Source organism: Sturnira hondurensis, unplaced genomic scaffold, assembly GCF_014824575.4.
Source record: "Sturnira hondurensis isolate 20B ecotype Veracruz unplaced genomic scaffold, ASM1482457v3 Scaffold0006505, whole genome shotgun sequence".
Classification (NCBI taxonomy): Eukaryota; Metazoa; Chordata; class Mammalia; order Chiroptera; family Phyllostomidae; genus Sturnira; species Sturnira hondurensis.
The window spans coordinates 6,404,127-6,426,958 of NW_028079136.1; the positions used below are offsets into that span (position 1 = coordinate 6,404,127).

At 50.1% G+C, this 22,832-nt stretch overlaps 1 protein-coding gene across 6 annotated transcripts in view; it reads right to left on the bottom strand.

Annotated features, from left to right (window-relative positions):
* AMPD3 (adenosine monophosphate deaminase 3) overlaps positions 1-19,754 on the bottom strand; it is a 45,672-nt gene extending 25,918 nt beyond the window's left edge. Inside the window, exons 1-3 of one of the 6 annotated variants that reach the window (XM_037050075.1) lie at positions 19,673-19,754; positions 10,242-10,467; positions 1,408-1,612 (exon numbers count right to left, since the gene is read on the bottom strand). In XM_037050075.1, the coding sequence (XP_036905970.1) occupies positions 1,408-1,612; positions 10,242-10,462 (426 nt within the window). In that variant the 5' untranslated portion in view covers positions 10,463-10,467; positions 19,673-19,754. Of the gene's footprint in view, positions 1-1,407; positions 1,613-10,241; positions 10,468-14,413; positions 14,662-15,272; positions 15,355-18,999; positions 19,158-19,416; positions 19,499-19,672 lie in introns of those variants that run through there. The other 5 variants (XM_037050077.1, XM_037050074.1, XM_037050076.1 and 2 more) reach the window with 5 other exon arrangements.
* Between the last annotated feature and the right edge of the window lie 3,078 nt (positions 19,755-22,832).

Consider the following 22,832-nt stretch of genomic DNA (forward strand, 5'->3'; position numbering starts at 1 on the left):
TGGGACGATGCATCTTCAGACAAGGCCTGCAGTGTTCCCAGTCCAACCCAACGTCCCATCCCTGGGCACTGAAGTAAGATATTGTGCATCCACAGAGTGCAATACCATGTGTTTGTGAAAAAGAACAAGGAGGTTCTTTATCCATTGATAAGGCATTATCTCCAAGATGTACTGTTAAGTGAAAAAAAAGCTAGGCTCATTTGTGTAATGTGTATAGTAAACTACCGTTTGTATACAAATAAATAAACTGTGTGTACATTATTAATTGTCAAGTACACAGGCCATCTGTGAGAACACCAAAAACCCAAAAACCAAGGGCTGCCTCTGAGAAAGGGAATTGGGTAGCTGGTAAACTGATATAATTCTTGTACCTTTTAAGTCTTATACCATATGCAAAGATTCTCTATTACTGGAAAAACAATATAAATATTTTTATAGCTGGGGTAAATGTGTAAGAAAAGCAGTGAGCTGCTCTGCTTTCTCAGGTGTACTACGTACTCTAAACCTGTAGTTAAAAAGGAAAGAAAGAGAGAATAACAAGGCCAACTGAGTCACGCGCAGTAGGCTGAGGGCCAGGCAGATAAAACCAAACTTCACCCCAGCACCAACTTTAACAACACTTCTCTTCCCAAATAAGCAGTAAAAATGCCTCTCCCTACTGGGTGAAATCAGCACATCTTCAGTGACCTGGTGTGTAAATCAGCATGTTCACTTTCTCCTGAAGACCCTCTCTTCCTGTCCAGTGGGTTAGGCTATATTTAAGGGTACGGAGCCTAAGCATGTGGGAAGAGCTGAATCGGCAAATCAATCAACACAAGGACTCTGGCTGCATTCAAGGACTGGGAATACTAAAGGGCCCAAGCTGGCACCTTCCTTGATGGGCTAGCAGGGGTGTCCGATCTTTTGGTGTCTCTGCACCACCCTGGAAGAAGAGGAGTTGTCTTGGGCCACATATTAAATACACTGCAACACGTAATCACAAAACTATCTCATAGTGTTTTAGGTAAATTTACGATTTTGTGTTGGGTCGCATTCACAGTCTCTCTGGGCTGTGTGTGGCCTGTGGCCACACTGGTTGGACACCCATGGCACTCTAGGGTCAGAGAAGATATGGAACTGAGGGGACGATTGCCGTGGTGTGCCAGCCCACAGCCCTATGGCCTCCTTACAGGGATGGACGGCACCCTAGACACACCTATACCCCACATCCTCAGCCAGGGCCCTCCTTCTTCTCTGATTCCTGTGCCTCCTGCCTACCACCTCCCAGACACCCACAAACAGGGCCAGGCTTCACAGCTGGGCATAACCCAATGGCCCAAGGGGCCCTGGCCTCAGCACAAGGCATGTTCAACCCTCACACAGCCCCCAGGGGAGTCCACGGAGAGCAGAGAGGGGGAGACACCTTACCCCAGCACAGTAATCTCCACTGATGGTTACCCGCTGGTACTCGGGCATGGCATAGGGCGCTGGCATGGCCTGGGAAGGTGCTCCAGGGAGCACAGGGGTTGAGGGAGACATGACCGGAGTGGCTGTCGGGGGGCCCTTCCAATCTTGCTGCGTTGGCATTTGCAGAGACAGGGACTGGGACCGAATCATCTTGAAACTTTTCTTTCTAAAAGCCAAGGACAAGGAGAAGTGGGAGACATCAGTAGCTAATTGGGGCAAGTGATAAAGAGTCTTGTTATGCACATGGCAGGAGAATTTTGCTCTAACTAGTCGCTGATGCTGGTCCTGCCATTAAGAAGACCTAATTATCTGTGCCTTGCTCTTACACACATCTCTTTGCATAAGATACAGAACAGCCATCCAGACACCCATCCCTGTGGTCACTGGCAATGGCCGTGGGCTGTCTGCACTGCACACAGAGCATTAGAGTAGGCAGTGTCTCAGGACACAGGGGGCAGACTGCCCAGGACAGGGGAGGTGAGGACAACGTCAAACAAACCGACGTGCTAACTTCAGGTAACCCAAGCTCTAGTCCCAGCATACAAACAGTCAGGAAGGACCATGAGCAGGCTCACAGAGAGAAGTTGCACCGTTCTTCAGAGCGTTAGAAGTTCAGGGCACTGGAGCCAGAAGACATCATGACAATGGACCAGTCCCACCGGCTTGTTTCATCAAAAGAGTCAGGGGCCCAGAGATGGGAGACGGCTTACTCAGAATCGGGAGGCGAGGTGGCAGCTAGCCCTCAGCCTGCCCACTCCCTGACACTTGCTCTGCCCCATCACCCCACCTTCCTCCAGTCTGACACATGTGCCCTCCCAGCTGCTTCTGCTGGCCAGGCACAGACATGTGTCTGTTATGATTCAGCATCAACTTCAGGTCCCTTTGGACCTGTCACCTTGGCACCAAAATAAGACTTCACATACTCCTGAAGAAGTGGGCACAAGGTTGGTTTAAAATGCTATAAGCTCGTGCTTATTTGCGATGCTGATCTGTGAAATACTCACCTTCCTCATTAACTAAGTGGTCATGTTTCAAATGACACCACTCCAAGTCCTAGGATCCGAGGACAGGAATTAACAGCAGGGAGCTAAGACCCTGAACACTCCCCTCTCCTGTGTCCCCTTCTGCTTCCAATGGAACAGTCCCCTAGCATTGCCACAAAGTGGTGCGCATGCTAGAAACAAGACCAGTTGCCCTACCTTGTGCCAGAGGGCCCAGCAGCCTCGTGGATATTTATCCCACCACAACTAGGGCCAACAGCCACCAGCAAAGGACTTGGTGACAATCGTGCCCCACCAGAGTCCATGAGACCCCTCCCTTTCTCTAGGCACCTGTGGCATCTATAGGGTGTGGAGAAACTGGTTAATGTCTAAAAGAGCCTCATCGCTCACGGGAAGCAGCTGTCCTCTTCCTGGCTCTTGGCCAGGTCTCCTCACAGACCCAGCGACTGTTTTGCAGGAACCACAGTTCCTTCCCCTGTTCATACACCCTCTGCTTGCCATGGCTCACTTCTCTGGGGACAAGACTGTTTACACCTGGAGTAGATGCGGCCACTTCCCAGGAGTCTGTTTTGCCCTGCCGCTGGCCCTGCATGACAGGTGCACTGGGTTGTTTGGGAAACAGCCTGAATGAACTCCAGGAGCCTCAGCCCCAGGCTCCTCGCTGCCTGCCACCCATTCATCACACAGCACTGAGCCGAGGGAGATGCCAACTCCCATCAGTCCATCATCACCTCGACTAACGAGGTTCTCACTTTGTCATTGTTTGGACACTCACACTTAGAGGAAGAGCCATTACTCTGGACTCCCTGTCACATTCTGACAGGCTCCCTTGGGTCCCCTGAGACTGGCTTCTGTGTCACTCACACCCCTGCTAAGTCACTGCTCTTAATCTCTACGCCAACTTCTGCACATGCCTCAGCCAGGGCAGCCTGATAGCTGGTCCTGCCAAGGAGAAGCAATGTAAAGTGAGCAACAAGTAAAAATGGCATTAAAAAAAAAGCCTTCAACGATCAGAAGGCTGACTAAGCCAACACCCCACACAGATTATCTTAGGAATGTACATATTCTTCCGCCCAGTGAGGAAGCCAGTATCCACCTACTAATGTCCAAAGAATTCTCCTTCTTGAAGACATCCATGACTCCAGCCATGGTCTTCAGGCGAGCCTCGGTTGTCACATGTGAACTTCATTGGGCCAGACCTCAGACTTTGCAGGCTCAAGGCTTAACAACAAATGAGCCAACTCCTCCTCAGGGCCCACTCACCTTAAACAAGGACTTGGAATAACCAGAGCTAACCCTAAGCTTATATCTCAGAATGTTGGGAAAGCTAAATGGAGCCCAAGGAGAGGGCCCTGTGTTCATTTTCTCTTGCTGCACGACAAACTGCTGCAGCCACATGGCTTTAGGCAACACCCGTTTGCTGGCTCACAGCTCTGCAGGTGAGAAGTCTGGGAGGGCATGGCTGGGCTCTATGCTCAGGGCATCGGAGGCCAGAATCAAGATGTTGGCCACACTGAGCTACTGAGCTCTTACCTGGAGATTCTGTGAGGAAATCCATTCCCAAGCTCATTTAGGGTGTTGGCAGAATTCAGTCCCATGTGGCCATAGACTGAGGTCCCTGGTTCCTTGCTGGCCCTGGGCAGGGGTCACTCCATGCCTACACACAGACCTCTCCATCTTCAAAGGCAGGCATGGCTCATGGTGCTGATGCTCCGAATCTCTCTGACCTCCCCTTCTATAACCAGCCTGGGAAAGCTCCCTGCTCCGAGGCTCATGTGATTAGGTGAGGCCCGCCTGGGAACTTCCCTCTCTGGAGGTCCACTGTGCCCAACAGCACAGCATAACCCCGGGAGTCTGTGATGTTCAGTCTGGAGGTTACCGAGGGACACCTCTCCGGGCCGTTTCAGACATGCTGCCTACCATAACCCCGTACTCGTGTGCTTCCTACTCAACCGAGGCTCAGCCAACAAAGGCAAGAAGAGCAGCTGGGTGTGTATAAGTGTGTGTGCACACATGTGCTTCTGTCCCTCTCCAGGCCACCTGAAGCCCCACCTGTGTCACAACACAATAGAGGCTTACCATAACCGTCACCCGAGTCAGAGACCCACGGGGTCCCCTGGCTGCAAAGGGCTGTGAAGATGACACACTCCAACCCTCTCATGAAGGCAGCTGTTGCTCAAATACCTCCAGTAACAGAGAGCTCACTACATTTCTCAATAAGACATCAGCATTCAATCATTATTCAAAAAACATTTACCAAGCACCTACTCTGGGCCAGGCCAGGGCTAGGCACATAAACACAAGGTAAACAAAATATGATCTGATGCCACTGTTAGAAAGCACTTCCTCAGGATGGGCCAAGATCTGCCTGTTTACAGTCCCACCTGTTGCACCTCGCACTCGCCCCGGGCACCAGAGGAAGCCAGCTCACTCTGTCCCAGCTGGCACGCCCCCTCCTTTCCCACCCACACGCTCACCTGGCAAAAACACACTCCTGCCAAAAAAGCTGGCAGGGTGTGGGACTGTGAGGACACCAGCTCCAGGCGAAGCCAGGGAGCCTGAAGGGCCAGGGAGCAGCTTCTCCTCCTGGGCCACAGAGGCCTTCTTGCCCAACCAGGTTGTCAACATGAGATGATGAACAGCTCATCTCAGCTGCTCGGACGCCCCCACCTGCTCTATGGCCCTTCGCTGCCCCTGCCAGTCACCATGTCCTCACCCCTACTCTGCCCCACTCCTCAGCCCTCCTCAGCTTCTCAGAACCAGGCATCCCAGAGCCTTTGATCATGACATTTGATTAACATGCTAAACCCAAATTAAGACCCAGGGTGCTCCTTGCTCTTCTAGAGAACAGCCAGCGTCTTCCCAGGGACCTCTGCAGCCCACTGCCCTGTGTACGCCGCCTAGAGGGCTTCCAGGCAGGGAGGGGCACCAGAGCAAACCTTTCCCCAAAGGCTCTCGACCACCTACTGTGAGTCAGGGGGCCACCCGAGGACCTGACTCCATTCAATAAATGACTGTGTGCCAGGCCCTGGGGTAGGTGGACAGAGAAAATAGAACCCCGACTCCAGGGGCCGACCTGTGCCATACAAGCCCAGCATAATCCAGGAGAGCTGTCTCCTGATGTTTGAAGGGTCTGGAGATTACAGAGGGACACTTCTGGGGCCCCGTTTCAGACATGCTGCCTACCATAAGCCCATACCTCGTGTGCTTCCTACACACACCCAGCAACAATGGTGAGAACAGCAGCTGGGTGTGTATGTGTGTGTGTGTGTGCACACGTGCTTCTGTCCCTCTCCAGGCCACCTGAAGCCCCAAGTGTGTCACAACAATAGAGGCTCACCATGACTGTCATCTGAGTCACAGACCCACCGATGGCTGGACAGTTCCACAGACTGTCTCACTGCCTCACACAACGGGGTCGGTGCAGTGAGAAGCCCTGGCTGTTTCGGGGTCCCAGAGGAGACACCGAATCCAGACTGGGGGTGGGCCTGGTGGAGCAGCAGGGTCAGAGAAGGCTCCCTGCATCATTCCCGAGGGAGAGAGGGACATTCCAGAATTGGGAGGGCTTGTTCAAACCCCTCCCACCCACACACTCACGTCATTCGGGCAGTGCCTACCCCTCCAGGTGAGGGACTCAAAAGGTTCAAGGCAGGAGTCACACAAGCCAGCACTGGTTTCACTAACAATCTGAACGCCGTTAGGTGGGGCAGGCATTCCCCACTTCCTTGGGCTCATCCGCTCCTGTTGCCTCCACTGTCATTGCACTGACCCTTCTGGAAGGCAGCACCCCAGGTTTGAGGAGCACAGCTGAAGAACTGATACCTTCTCTGTGATTGAGACCAGAGGTCCCAGCCTATCCAAAACGGAGAAGGTAGGAAGAGCTGACCATGACATACACTGCATGAGGGCCCTATGGGTGGGGTATGCAGAGGGCCCCCCATGCAACACTGACTGCTCCATCTGCACCTGCAGGCCAAGTGACCTGCCGCCTGACTGGGTGGGTGTTCCTTTGATTCACTTACCTGAAGCCCACCAGGTGTAAAGACTCACAGCCTCAAGCCCAGCCTCTCCCTTCACTTTCCTCTGACAGATAACCAACCCTCACCTATAGCTGCCCTTCATGGCTCCCTCCAGACCAAGGGTAGGTCTCCATTCACCTGCCTCCTCCCATCTCCTTTGCCCCAGTCCTTCCCAGCTGCCCTTCCTCCCAAAAGATCCCAGAGGTCAAAATGCTCCATTCTCAATGTGGAAAGCAGATAAACTATTTCAAACGGAGCTTCTTTGTCAATGGCCCTGAATCAACAAGTTACCTACCCAAATGAAGAAGTTTCATAAGATAAAATGATGGGCTATGCTCAATTCATAACAAATATCTATTTATCTACTTTACTCCATACATTCTCAAGGAAGCAGCTGTTCTGGAGAGCTAAATTTTTCAGATAACATCTGTCCCCTTTATACCCTAATTTTTAAAAATTCCAACTTCAGTGTGGCTTTTTAAAATACAAATCGTAATTCCTGTATCTTAATCTGACCAGGCTGAACGCAACCTAAAGTTCTCTTGGTGACTGACTTGGGGTCATCACTGTACGATCAATCTTCGATGCATTTTGCTCTGAGACGCTGTGCTTCGAATTCTTCAGAACCAGGGGTGTCCAACCCTCAGCCCAGGACAGCTATGAATTCGACCCATCACAAAGTTGCAAATGTACTTAAAACCTTTTTTTGCTCATCAGTTTTCATTAGCGTTTGTGTATTTAATGTGTGGCCCAAGACAACTCTTCTTCTTCCAGTGTGGCCCAGAGATGCCAAAAGGTTGGACACCACGTATTAGCTCCTCTAATTCTCACAAGAAAGACCCTTTCATTTTCCTCCTTGTGCAGATTGGAAAAGGGGTCCTGCAGTTAGTTAGGAGCCTGGCTCAAGGCCACTCCACAATGAAGGATGGGGCTGTCTTTGCAAAGGTGAACCCCATGGACTGGGTCCTCAGCCCAGGCTCCTTACCCCACACATCACTTCTGTGACCCCAGCTCTAGAAGTCCTTTTCTCGCTTCTAATTTGCTTCCCTAAATTTGTCACAGGGTCAGATAACTGAGCTTGTTGAATCTCTGTAAAGTAATAATAAGTAGGAAATAGAAAGAGAGTACTGGGGGATGCCCGCTGAAAGATATGGGGTTTCTTTCGGTGATGAAAAAGATGTTCCAAAATTGGTTGCACAATTCTGCAAATATAATAAAAACCATTGAATGGTACACTTTATTCGGGTGGAGAGCATGCTATACAGACTATGTGGAGGAAGTAGGAGAGGCGAGGGAGCAGTAATGTGCATTCGGTTGCTCAGAGATTCTTCCTGTTGTCAGTGCTGGCTAAGTTCCAACTCCGTACTTTGTGGCTTGGGCAAACACGGGGGAGCTAATACGATGGGATTCAAAGTGGACAGGAGATAGCTCCTGGGTACCACCAGCTGTTCCTGCCTTCTTGTCTTTGCCTCCTGACTCTGACTCCATAGAGAGTCCACCCTCCCCCTCACCTTGAGCCAACTCCGCATCCCAGGAGAGACCTGGACAATGTCATCTCCTCAGGAGGCAGGACTCTGCAGCAAGCCCTCCCTGCTGGTCTCCCAGTGGGAGCCTGGCCTGTAAAAACAAGTGCTTCCCTGAGCTGCCTGGAGCTCTGGCTCTCTGGGCTCGGCCCCCAGTTCCGGAGGGGCGATGTTGGAGCCCCACTCAGTTCTTACAGCCACTGGAATCCTCCACGGCGAGCACCATGTTTTACGTGCTCATCTTTCTTACTCACAGATCACAGTTTTTCTTTTTTGCAAGAAGCTGTTTTACTTCCTGGTTCTAGCTTGTGTTTTTACAACACACCTAGAATTGCTTTTGTTTTGTTTTGTTTTTTTAGTGAGAGGAAAAAAAATGTTTGTAAAAATGAAAATACCTTTAAAAGCCTTCTCCAAACACCAGGAATATTCAGGTGTATCAGAGGAGCCAGGGTCGGGAGGGCTTTTCCAAAACTGGAAGCCCCACCTCACGTCACAATTTAAAACACAAATCTACCGACTCTGCATATCTGGAGACCTGCTGCTGGCCTCAGGCCCGTGGGCTCCTGGCAGGAGGGTGCCATATCACCATGTATATTTCAGAATGTCAGGGAGGAGCAAGAGATGAAGAGGAAGCCGCGGAGAAAGTTCCTCCAGAAAAGTGTCCACACCGGAATATTTGCACAACCGTACCCCTACTGAGCAGGGAAGCTAAAAGACCAATGGAGGGGGATGCACAGCCCCAGAGGACACTGTTAGATTGGACAGGGAGTCCAGGGACCAGGCTGTCACTGGGCAGGACAAAAAAAAGCCAGTGGGTAGGGTGGAGCTTTGGCTCAGCTTCCCCCCATTTCACTCAGGAGCTGGCAATTCCATTCTGGGGACCAACACCCAGGGTCACTCCAGTGGCATGATTCCAGATGGCACCGCAGACCCCGCCCCTGCCTAACAAGGGGAGAGCCCCAGGGTCAAAGTGGGGGGTTCTGCGTTCAACAGACGTGAAGTTCAGTTTCTGCTCTGTCACTTATTTGCTATGTGTCCTTGTGCAAATTAATTTCTCTGAGCCTTATTTTCCTAATCTGCGAAACTGAGGGCATAAGAATATCCACTTGATAAGCCTGAGGTGGGGATTAGGGAAGGAAAATAAATCGCACAGCCCAGCACTTCACCCACAGCAAGAGGTGGCCGTATTGCTGCCCACCTCCATCTGGGCAGCAGGAAGTCGGAGCGTGAGCATGCACGGGGGGCTCACTGTGACCCAGGCACTGTCCCCAGCCAGGTGCTAATTCCCTCACTCCTCACAACACCTCAGGAAAGCAACTACTATCACCATCCTCATTTTGTACAGGAGGAAGAAACTGGGGCACAGAGAGGTTTCCTAATTTGCCCAAGGTCACAGAGCATACTAGTGAGTGGCAGAACACCACGGTCCAGGGAGCAGTGGCCACCCCGATGTAGTGTCTGTGGTGGCCACAGGGAAACAGGATATATTTCCTCCACTACACATCTGCTCACCACCGCAGGCTGAGTCCTGGGCGTGCAGTGGGAGCCAGACCCCATCCTCAACGCCTTCCGGTCCAAAGGGGCAGACAGGGGCAAACCAAGACCAATGCCACCCATTAAGTAGGGATAGAACAATGTTTCTGGAGAGGAGTTTGCGAGGAATTTCTGGAAACCACGGAGCAGCATTTGGACTTAGAGGAAGAAGGCTTCCATTCTATCGTTAGCCTGAACATTGATAAGAGAAGAATCTCTTTTTAAAGGCGTCAGGCCCACGTAGCACATAACGGAAACTGGAGTCAGAAACGTCTTATTCCTGGTGATAGAAAAATGCCAGGACTCCTCATTATTACAGTTCCAAAGTGATCAGTTTATAAGGAAGTAGTGAACTGAGTTCATTAATAATGCAAAGCACTTGTCAAGTGATAAAAAGAAGTAAAATTTATATTTCCTAAGAAGTCCTCAAATTTCCAAAAAGAAAATGGACATTTCATTTGGAAATGGTGTGTATTTATGCACCTGATCCATTATAAAAACAACAGCAAAGAGAGAGCGGTTTCTTTCATCTTTTCAACTGAACAGGGGCACCGAAATGTCCTTCAAGAAATTGGTGATGAAGTGGTTTTGGTTAAGAAATAAACTCAGCACCCAGGGACAGACTGGTTCCCATGAGCCACCTCATCTCAGGACTAACACCCACAGTCTGCCTGGGTCTACACAACTGGAAACATGACAGCTGAGTCGTGGGGACAAACCTTTTCACGCTCTCCACAGACTCCTGCTCCGCCAGCTCCTTCTGCAGCTCTCTCTCCTTAGCCTCCTTCTGGCCGATGGGGCAGTCCTCGGGGACGGTGAAGAGGGACAGGGCATCTTTGCTGTCCTCTTCTCGGAGCACTTTAGCAAACACCTTCTCGGCCAGGAGCCGGACTTGCTCATCCACCTCAGAGATGTTCAGCTTGGGGAACTGGCGCGGCATCTCGGCTAGGAAGAAAAGAACAAGCGTTAACCTTCCTGAATTACCGGATGGCCTGAGTCACAGCACGGGCCGGGGGCGGGAAGGGAGAAGAGCCAGCCCCCTAGTCCTCGGGGCCAGCTGTGGACTTGGGATGTCCCCTGACCAAACCCAGCGTGCCAATTTTTAAAACTAGCTCAACAAGTAATTGGATGTGAAGAGTGTAGGGCCACTTACATTTCATGAGAAAGCAAGTATTCAGAAGTCAAAGAATGAACTGTCCCACTAAGTGTGCCTCCCTTGGCCTGACCTCAGGGAATCCAAAGCACACGGCAGCCCTGCCCCTCCTGGCTTTGTTTCCATGATGGAGAAGGGAAAGGAGAGGTCGGCACCTTCCTCCTGCAGATTATGAATCGGCCATTCCAGTTGCAACATTGACCAGACCTCACTCCCACTGTGCAGAGGGTTTAATGATCAGCTTAAGGTCCCGTGAGATGACAGCAGAGCCCTCGGGAACCCAAGACTGAAATTCTTCATCACATGAAACAAGGCGTTTTGCTGAAAAGAAAGAATTTGCGATCACGGTCCCACTGTCTTCTAAGCTCTCTGGCACTTGTACCAAGACACAGAAAATAAAATACAGTAGCCCCCTAGATCCAGGTGGAATACGTTGCAAGACCCCCCCAGTGGATGCCTAAAACCCCAGATAACACTGAACCCTACATATATGATTTTTTCCTATACACACGTATCTATCATAGAGTTTAATTGATAAATGAGCACAGTGGGAGATGAACAACAATAACTAATAAAAATAGAACAACTATCATTAATATAGTGTAATAAAAGTTATGTGAATGGCTTTGCGGCCATTATTAAGTAAAACAGGGGTTCCTTGAACACTCTTACTGCAAGACAGTCGATCCAATGACCAAAAAGGTGAAGTGACTAAGGTGCGGGAAGCATCTACAGCGTGGAGACGCTGGACCAAGGGATGGTTCCCACCCCCGTGGGACAGGGCAGCCGGGCTACGCAGAGTGGCGTGCAATCTGAAATGTGTGAATTGTTTATTTCTGGAATTTTCTACTTACTATTTCCATACCACAGTCAACCTCAGGTAATTGAAACCGCAGAAAGTGAAACTGTGCGTAAGAGGGGACTACCATAAAGGTTTAGAGACAGGGTGACTCTTTACCTTGCACGGCCCAGCTGAAAAGTCACTTCCTCAAAGAAGCTTACCCTTATCCATCTCTCTGCATGCTGGGTGGAACCCAGCACCTGGTTCCACCTGTACTCCTGACCACTCTGCGGCCCTGCTTCTCTCTGTCCATCTGGGTGTCAAGGTAGGTGTCCCCACTGTCCCCAACATGTATGGCATCATTGCATACTGCATCCTCTCAACAACCAGCTCCGGAAGAAGAGTTCCCTGTCCACTTTTTACCACAGTTTCTTTAGGGAAGGTTTAAAGAGAGAAGTGGTTTTGTCAGCCCAACAGATAAGGATGAAGGCTGGATAGTGCCCAGTTGCTGTCTGGCAGGAAGAGGAAGCAATTACCGAGGAGGAGGGGCTCGCCGAGCCACCCCGGGAGAGCCATTCTCTGCCTCCCTCCACTTTCTCAGCTGCGAGATAAAGGGACCAGGCTAAGCAGTCCCCAAGGCCTCTCAGTTCTAAGTGCCATAATTCTAGGTACCAGAGAGGCTTCCAGCGCCCGGGGGGCTTGCTGCTCAGGTCCTCTCTGCAGCTCGTGGGTCTAATTCATGACACAGACAGGAAGGAAGAAAGAGGCTAGCAACAGGCAAAGAACATCTTTGGGCCCATCAACTGTGAAACCAATTTCTCCCTTTCCTCTCCACCAGGACCCTGCCTTTCCTAGGCCTCTCTCACTCTCAGGGGCTCGAGGGGGAGGGAGCTGGTTCAGACAGAGGCACCTCAACATGCAACTGTGCTAGTCTGTGGTGGCAGAGACCACGACAACAGCCAAGGCCTGGTCTGCAAAAAGGAGGAGGAACAGGGCTGCCTGGAGATCCCCACGTCCTGATAGCAGAGAGAAGGGGAAGCTGGAACCCAGCAGCAGAGGCTAAGAGAAGAAGGTGACAGGGGAGAGAAATGGAGAGAAAGGCAGAGAACTAGATCCAGGAGGAGCTGTTCGGCTGGAACAAATCTGGACCCTCACCTGCCAACTCTAAAGCCACAGGTCAAGGGCAACATCCCAAAACCTCTGGACCCTCGCCTGCCAACTCTAAAGCCACAGGTCAAGGGCAACATCCCAAAACCTCCCATCGTATCTCAGAAACAAACACCCCGTAGGCCCCAGGCAAGGAAGGAGCCGCCAATGCCAGGAAGCAGCCGCACCATTGAACATTTTCTAGAAGTTGCCTCTAAGAAAAGAAACTGGAGGAAGGAAAAGGCACGATGATATCTACACGCATAGCTTTAAAATGTCCAAACTAGAGCACACTCACTTGAAAAAAACTGTTAAGCAGCCAAAATCATCATTATAGGGACAGTGCAACCACATAAAATTTCTTAGGAAATAACGGTAAGTAAAAATGAGTAAATAAAACTGTACCCATGCTTCAATTACAATGATATGAAAATGTGTCCCCTTGTGGACAAGGGCTGTAAGAGGGCCTCTTCCTCAAATGGCAGGACTGCCCGCGTGGGAGGCAGTATCTGACTTGGATCATTACTGCTGTCATGATGTCATTTCAACAAACACAGACGAGGTAGAAAGAACGTGAAGAGACTGAAGTGTTTATAAAAAGGGAGAAACACAGAAAAACAACTCAAACTTCAACATCCCAGGTTTGGGTGGTTACCCTCACCTAGCCCACACCACAGAGAGACAGCCCGAAGGGAATCACGCCACTGAGCCCACCTCCGCATTAGCTCCTGCCCTGGGCAGAAGCTGCCTCCCGCCACCTTCCTACCCCCTACCCCACAACACACATAAGCCATTCCCCCAGGCCCCTCAGAAACGGGCATTGGAGGAGTCCTTTGTGTCTGAGGACACAAGGTCATGTGTCTCATGCCAGACCTTGCCATATTCTTCCATGAAGTATTTTCAGCTTGCTCAGGGCAACTAAACATACTTTTCAGAATGCAACTTTCTACAAAAGATCTCTTTTTTTTCTTCACTTAAATAGCTTCAATCAGCCTTTGTCAAACTGGGTCCCCTAAGAAGTCGATACCTATTGCTGGTAAAACAGGTCCCATGGTAAATTATTAGGGAGATGCTGCATTCCATAGCCCCCCAACCCAGATTCACAGGGCACATCAAAAACTCAAGGGTCATAGAATAGCATTTCCCCACAGAGCCACCCCCTGCCCCATTTTTTTAACTGAACCCCTATGAATCTCCTGCAGCGCTACTACCAATATCTTAAGTAATTCGTGGAGGCTTAATTCCATGCCTTACTATGAACCAGGCAGCCCAGAAGGGTTACTTGGGCTAAGCCCATTTACCATTCAACTGGGCTAAGTCAGTGGGTCTCAGGAACCTCCTGTAGCCCGGCCGTCTTCTAGACAGCCTGGGCAGACAGTTCCCACCTGCCAACCTCTCCCTCCACTTCTTGTCTCTCTTCTCAGACCTACAGACACGGGCCAGGCCACAGGCAGAGGAAAGCCCACTCTGCAGATGCAAAGCAGGGCTTCTGCTCCAGCTGCCTGTTCAAGCCTCATTTTCAACTTTGTTGGCTAGAGCCAGCAGGCTTCCCTGGGAGGCTTAACTGAATTCACCAGCACGGGCTGGTGATACAGCTTATCTCACCACTACATACAACAACCTCTAGGGAGCCTGGAAAAGCGCCCCAAAGTCAGAAAGCTGTCAAATGCCACCCATTTCAACAAACAATAACTGTGGCACCACAGCCCCTTCAGAAAGGAAGCACGGGGCCACTTAAATCCCCTCCTTACATAAATGAAGCTGTTCCCTGCTCTTGCCAGACTCCGATCATCAGAACCCACAACACAGACCTGATCCTAGCCGTGGAGTCTCCATGGCTGCTCCTGAGGATGCCACACAGGTGACGCACCAGGCCACACTGAGGCCGGGCTGCAAGCTGCCGGAGAGGCTGAGCTGAGTCAATGCAAGCACAGCTAGCTGGGTCCTATTTGCTGCTGCCGTTGCCGGGGTGGGAGGTCTCTGCTTTGCATATCTGTGAGCAGCCTTGAGCAAGAGCAGAAAAAGTCTGGGCTGGAAGTTCTCCCATGAATATGAAACAGAAGTGGAAAATTTCCAAGAGTCCTAAAGGGCTCAGGCCATGCCAATTATCCACAGCTGCTATATCCTGAATGCGGTGTCCTCGCCCTGTCCGCAGCCCTCTCCAAAGCAAGAAGCTGAAACCACTGCTGCCCCAACACAACAGCACGTCCAGCCTCCCGATTGACCCCAGAAGAAGCACAGTCTCCATCTAATGCCCAGACTCTCCCTGAAAGGTAAGCAGTGACATGCAGTACCATCCTTTGGTGCCCCCACCCCAAACAACCCATCCAAGCGCATGCCAGGGCTGGCAGGAGAGCTCTGAGCTCAGCTCCCCCTCCTCTTCTAAAAGATGGAAGGTCTATGAATTGTTCCCTCCTTTCCCAGAACGGACAGAGACTCAGAAAGAGGGGAAACTGAGGCAGGAGCCAGCCAGGATGAAGAGCTGGCATGCCTTGTTCCACTCCTTCCATTCTCCCCCCAAGGAACCTGGGCACCACTGGTAACTGGGCAGCCTGACAAGCTTTCCGGAGTGTGGTGGCGTGCACATACATACTCACACACCCACCCCCACACACACAAAGTATGTCCTACCTCACCCACCTGAGCCCATCTCCCCCGCCCTCTCCTTACAGCCGCTCTCAGCGTCCACGTGGGCCTCCAGCTCTGAGAAGCCTCCTGAGCCCTGGCTGGACTCAGTCACCCCTGCCACCAGCAGCTGCAGCTCCCACTGGGGAAGGTGGGGCTGCCTCCAGTGACCCACAGAAGCAGTCCTCTCAAAGCAAGCAGGGTGGATTAAAGCAGAACCACAGGGCACGAGGCTCTACTCTTCATCCACCCTTTGGGAGAAGGACAGTCCTGTGTGGGAAGGCTCAGAACAGACACACAGCCTCCCGGTGACTGGGGTAAGTGGCATGGATCTGGGAAATAACCGTGAGCAAAATGGCTATTTCTGTGGTGCTGTTGAAATCCTGGGGAGAAGAGCCCAGAAAAGACGGGTCAGTTGTTTACTGGGAGGCTGGCTCTAGCCCTCATTTGGGCCTGAGTGACCTTCTCATGTCCAATCCTGAGGTTGTGCCTTCCTGCGCCCACATAATAACTTCTGTGTGCACAGAGCAGGATTACATGGTTGACACACGATCCCTGGGCTGTGGCTGGGCTTTAGCTACCCAGAGATTATGACCCACCTGTTCTCACAGCTGTTTCATAAACAGTGCAACCAGCAGGTTATAAGCAACCCAGAGGGAGGGTAGTATTTACTCATTAAATAATTAAACGTACTTAAATCATAGAGGAAAAAATTCAAGCCCCTATGACTGTTCTGCCAGATGGGAGAAGAGGCATATGATTCCTTCTGCTGGTGTGTTTGGGGGAGAGGGGAGGTTTGAGGGGGGGCTGCAATGGGAGCATCCTAGCCCAAGCACCTGAGAAACTGCTCGGACTCAACACATTCAGGGAATTTCATCCTGCACCTTGAACCAGACAATGGATGATAGCCTTAGTCTAAATACACATTTTCCAAAATGTAGTCTGTAGAACATAAGGCTTGAAAAACACTGGACACTAGAGTCTCTTGGGAAATTCATGCACAATTCCTACCACCAGGTTCTAAATACGCGAGGAGTCCTACAGTGAAGAATAAGTCTTGAGTTAACTTTAATTCAACAGATTTATTTGACCCCCTACCACTGCCAACAAAAGGGAAAAAACACCTATTAATGTTCCCCATGGCCTGGGCTTTGGAAATGCCTTCCACTATGTGCCTTTGTTTTCCAACTTAGAGAAAGCTGCCTTAGAGAGTTTTCCAACTTAGAGACCCACTCCACCAGGTCCAGACAGAGAGAAGCCGCGCCCCTGCTAACATGACACAGGCTGGAGCCAGAGGGATTCCAGGCCCTCCCCAACAGTGGTCCTTTAAGAGGAAATTGTGACTCTGTCTCAGGAGGGCAAGCCTTGCTTAGGATCTCACACTTTCCTCTTGAGCCTAACACGCCCAGGCCTTGAGCCTCAGGGCCTAGAGGACTCCTGGGACTGAGAAGCACTGGTCCCACGCTCAAAGCCCTATTTCCTTCTGAGAAAATGTTAAAATACCCCTATAATAACCAGGCCCAGGACTTGTATCTCCTGCCCAGGACACCGGACTACAGTCTCTTTTATCATTTATGTGCCCAACACTCCAAAACAGAAAAGGCTGGAATCATTACAAAGACCCCAAAACAGAAAAGGCTGGAATCAAATTATGTCCTATAAAGAAAAGTTATGTCCCCTGCCAAAAGGATGCTGTTTCATGCACTGAGGTGTGCATGACTCAGTGGGAATTGGGCAAAGGGGCTTCACCTGCTAAACCTTAGCTCCACTATGTCCCCATGCCTGGAATATAGTAGGCATCAGTAAAAATTGGATGAATGCGGACATAAAATAATGAATGTGTGAATGAGCTAATGATTAACCTATTTAGACCATGCTCAGAGTCAGTACTACGTATGGTTAAAAATATGGACTCTAGCCAGACTACTTAGGTTTGAATCCTGTTCCACCGCCTAGTTGCATGACCTTGGGCAAGTGACTCAACTTCTCTGGCTCTGTTCTGTGCCTTATAAAGTGTGATTAATAATAGTACTGACCTCATAAGTTGCCATGACAATCAAATTAGTTAGCGTATGTAAAGTGCTTAGAATAGTGCTTGGCCAACGTATGGGCTTTATGGGTATTCTCCTGCAACGTCGGTGTCATCATGACATCCGGTGCCAGACAGTCCAACTGAGGAAATAAACATGAATTTGTATCTAGACCCTGAATCCTTTTATTCAACAATATTTATGGAGTACTATTGTGCGCCAGGCTCTCTCTTAAATTCCTACTTGGGTGCAAGGAAAAGGAAACCACGTTTAAATGTGAAACCAGATCAAGAGAAATAGCCTTCTTCTCGATGAATGATACTTCTTGCTGAGTTTGCATGGCTGGCACTCCAGCCATGAGCCCATCCTCCTATGCCCTAGCCTCTCATAGATCATGGCCCGAAGCCATGGTCTCCTGTCTAGATATGCAGCAAGCATACAGAAGAACTAAGAACTTGATGCATTTGGTGGCAGAACCAGAAGGCCAATGAGTAGCTTTAGGGAAGAAAAGGTGTCTTTCTGCTTTTCTCTAAGGCTACTTTTTATCTTCCCATATTTTCAAGATATGGGATTGATTTTGAGGCCAGTTGAAGATTAGTTCACCTAGTGTGAAGACAAAAGAAAGTAGGCCTCATCTCTCGCCATTTCTTGACTTGGTTGAGAGCCATTCACCCCTTATCCGGGATCTCAGAAGGACTGAGACGGGACCGAGGGTGGGGCTGAGAGGCCCAGGGATCTTCTAGCAATCCACCTATGCAAGCCCCATGATTCTTAGACTGGGCAGCCTCCTACCATCATCTTCAGAGCAAGCCAGCCCCTCAGAGTCACAGCCAGGCAGGCCTCACCACCCCAAACCTGCTGTCAGGACTCAGAGAGATGAAAGCTGACAGGCTCTGTCTGCCTGGCTCCAAGGCTTGAAAACCCCTCAGCATTAATGCTTCACAGCCAGGGGAGGACTTTCTCCCATGAGGGCTCCAGCTGCAGCCAGCTTGTCCCGGAATATGGTCAAATGTTGGTCACTGCATCCAGGGGGTAGCCAACAAGGTCTCAGGACGGTGCTGAAATTCCTCCTAGTGCCTCTCCCTAGCTCCTTTGCTAATTTGTTATTACCAAGCTTCCAGGCACATACAAGGACCTAACAGTCCAGGAAAATGACACTAGTTATCACAAGCCTCTCCTACTCCAGGGCCTCTCAAAACTCACCCCAGAGCCTTTTGCTAGCCAAGACAAGCCATTAGCAGCTCCCCTGGCAAAGCAGTTACCAGGAAGCTCAAGGTCAGAAAGCAGACTGCCAGAGCTCAACACACCTTCTTTGCCAGGAAGAGCCAAAGAGGTAAGGGTGAAGGCTTCAACCGACCCCATCACCGTGTCATCCTGTCCTTCCCCCGGCCTCCAGGTGGAAGTCCACCTCAGCAGTAAGCATCGGGCCAGTCCTCACGCACCGGTCCCCAGCGCTTAAGAGGGCGCAAATGCAGTTTAGGCCACCAGAGAGCCAAGATGCCGCTGGCTCACCCGAGGCCTCGGAAGCCCAGGCCAACGCAGAAACCAGGGCAGGAGCACAAGCAAGAGCCCGGGCAGGGGAGGGGCCCAAGGTCCCCGACCGCACCCGCGCCTCCGCCACAGTGAGCTGGGAAGTCGGGAGCCAACGTCTTGACCCTATGGCACCCTGACTCCCGCCCCGGGCGGCGGGGGCGGCCCGGCGCAGGACCCAAGGTCAGCAGCGCAGCATCCTGCGCACTCACCGGGTTCAGAGCACAGGGCCCTGCGGTGGACCGAGAGGGGGCGGCCCGCAGGGCAGGAGAGCGGGTGGCAGTGGTAGGCAGAGCGCTAAGCGCCTAGTAAGCGCCTAGTAAGGGGCTGCCGGACACTGCAGCCAGCCCGGCGTGATCTCGGCGGGAGCCGGCGGCGCAGTCCACGCCAGGGGCGAGGGCCGGGCGTTCCCAGGTTACAGCGACACGGATCCTCGGCCCCAGAGCCCCGGGCCCACCCGGAGGAAGGAGGAGAGCCGCCTCCGCAGGGAAGAAGCCTCCTCGGTCGGTGCTTTACCTGGGCAAGGAGCGAAGGAGGGTCGAGGCACCCGCAGCAAGAGGGCGCGGGCCGCCACCAACACGCAGGTCAGTCCTGTTCGCCGCCCGCCAACCGGGCCTGCCCGCAGCTACCTGAGCACTCCGGCCGCGCTGCCTCCGGGAAACTTGAGACGGCAGGGGCTGCTCTGTCTTTCGGCCAGCCGGCCGCAGCGCGCCGGTTTCAGCCGGGGTCAGACTCCAGCCAGGCTCCCCGGACCGCGCCTCCGCCGCCACCCACCTGCCCCGAGGACGCTCCCCACCGGGTGCGGATTTGCCCGAACCTCCCCTCCCGCCCGGACTTTTCCCAAGGTGAAGTTCTGGGGTCACGGCCCTCAAACAGGTGACTTACTTCCTGTAGCTGAACGCAAGCGTAGGTTTTTCTCCCGGTCTCCCGACTGGCCTCCTAGTAGCCGAAGCCAGTGAGTGCTCTGTAGCTCCCTTACTCGCCTCTTCCCAGTATTTGAACCTGCTGACCACGCCTTCCTTGAATGCTTGGAGTACAGTTTTCAGAGTTGGCGCCACCTCTCCTCTCTTGAAATTTTGCTCGTACCTCCCCACTAGAAGGTTTTGATTGTGGCTGTCCCCCCACAGCCACCTGTCTCCTCTCACCTGCTGGCCCACTCTGGGGATCTCACCCACTTCTATGGTTTTAACAACCTTCCACCTGCTAATGATTCTTGAACCTCATCTCCAGCCCAGAATGCTCCAGAGCTCCAGAGAGTGTATCCACCTTCCTGGGACACATCTCCGTTGTACCGGTTCTTAGGCGCATGAAAACGTAACCAAACTCAGACTCCTAATTTCCTCCCAGGAGCGCGCCAGCGCGCCAGTCTTAGTGAAAGACAGCATCAGCACCTCTCCCCCCGCCCTCCCCCCAACCCTTGGGAGACATTTTGACTTTCTCCTTTTCATCTCTCCCATCAAAATTTGTCACCAAGGGAGAAATAAAACTATTCAGTGAGTACCCACTTTGTGTCCTCAGTGTGCCAACTGCTTTCATAGTTGTCTCATTTAAGCACCAGTTGTATTCTTTTTACCTGTAGACTGATATTTACAACTTGTTTATAAGTGGTTCGCACGTGCAACTGTATTAATATATTATACAGCACACTAAAAAACATTTAAAGGATGTGGTAAAGATGAAACTATTTTAAATTATGTATTTCATTTTTTAATCCTCAACTGAGGATATGATTATTCATGTTAGAGGAAGAAAGAGAGAAGCATCCATGTGTTGCTTCTTCTGCCGTGGGGGTGGTGGGGTAAGGGGACTGCAACCCAGGTGTGTGCCTTGATGGGTAATCAGTCGGTAATCCAACCCACAGCCCTGTGGTGCCCAGGAAGGTCAGCCAACTAACTGAGCCACCTGGCCAGGACTGAATTATTTCATGTTTAACGAATGGTACAATATAACTTTTTCTTTTCACCTCAAAGTTATTAGCAAAAATATGTTTGGTGAGAGCACCATGATTAAAAATGGGTTTAATAAATCAGTTTAATATTTTATGAGACTACAAAGTATGCTTTTAAGTTCAGTTAACGTCAATACTTGGTCCTAATGGCTATGAATGAAAAAAAAAACCCTCAGAAACAAATAGACCCAAATAGAAGAATTCTATCTTTGACTACACTTATTGTCATAGTTCTCACTCTTTCAATCCCATCTATGAATGTGGAAGTCCACCAGAAAACTCTGCTTTGTCCAAGAAGCCGACATCTCCAGTGATGTTTTCATCAGTTGATCTTGCAAATATTGTTGACAATGGGATTTTTTTTAATTCTTGAAACTTTTCATTTGAAAGATTGTAAAATAGGTTTAAAAGTCTACTTCTTAATTTTCAAAACCACAGCTATGACAGTCTTATAGGTGACACTGACCCACTTCATTCTGGCATTAAATTTACGTGATATTGGTAACAATTCCAAACATCAATTTCAAAGTGTTTTCCCCCAAACAGTAATCTTTTAAAGCAGAGCTATATTCATTGCTAAAATATTAACTTTGCCTGACAGGTATTGTATGTGTGTACATGTGTGCACGTGTGACAGTCACAAGAGCCAGCACACCAGAGGTGAGCAAATTTGGAATATTTGTTCTTTTGTTAAAGAAACACATCTGTTACTCAAATATGGAACAGGCTGACAAGGTCCAGAGGGGAGAGGGGAGAGAATTATAGGGGGAAAGGGAATGGACTCACATGAACAAGTATAAAGGACACATGGACAATAACTAAGGGTGGGGAGGGGGAAGGGGGAGGGAGGCGGGGAGCATGGGGCGGGGGGGCGGGCAGGGTTGGGAATATAAGACAGAAACCTGTACGTGAACAAGAATTAAATAAAAATTATATTTAAAAAAAAAAGAAACACATCTGTTGATTTTACAACTTTTAAGTTTTTTGCCTTGAGATCATCAGTAAACCTTTGAGTAATATAAAACTTTTTATTTTATTTTATTTTATATTTTATTGTATTTTTCCATTACTATTTAACTCCCTTGAACCACCCTCCCCCCTGCAGTCACCACACTGTTGTCCATCAGTCCTTTTCAGCCAGTCCCTCCACCCCCTTACCCACCCACCCCCTATAGCGGTCAGCCTGCTCTGTCTATGAGTCTGTCTCTATTTTGCTTGTTAGTTCAGTTTGTTCTTTATATTCCACATATGAGTGAAATCATATGGTATTTGTCTTTCTCTGATTGTCTGATTGGCTTATTTCACTTGGCCTAATATTCTCCACGTCACAGATGCTAACACAAAGGGTAAAATTTTCTTCTTTTTTATAGACTAGTAGTATTCCATTGTGTAAATGTCCCATAGTTGTTTTATCCACTCATCTACTGATGGACATGTGGGCTGCTTCCATATCTTGGTGATTGTAAATAATGCTGCAATGAACATAGGGGTGTTTATGTTCTCTCCGGTTAGTGTTTTGGGTTTCTTTGGGTATATTCCCAGAAATGGGATTGCTGGGTCAAAAGGCATGTCCATTTTTAATGTTTTGAGGTATCTCCATGCTGCTTTCTACAGTGGTTGCACCAGTCTGCGAAAGGGTTCCCTTTTCTCCACATCCTCACCAGCACTTGTTGTTTGTTGGTTTATTGATGATAGCTGTTCTGACAGGAATGAGGTGATGTGTCGTTTTGGTTTTAATTTGCATTTCTCTGATGATTAGTGACATTGAGCATCTTTTCATATGTCCATTGGCCATCTGTACGTCCTCTTTGGAGAAGTGTCTATTCAGGTTGTTTGCCCAGGTTTTTAATTGGATTGTTTGGTTTCTAGGTGTTGATTTTTGTAAGTTCTTCATAAATTTGGATATTAACCCCTCATCAGATGTATCGGCAAATATGTTCCCCATTCCGTAGTTTGCCTTTTTATTTTATTGGTAGTCTTTGCTATGTGAAAACTTTTTAGTTTGATGTAGTCCCATTTTTTTTTCTTTTGTTTCCCTTGCCTGGAGAGATATATCAGGTAAAACATTGCTATGAACAATGTCCACATCTTACTGCC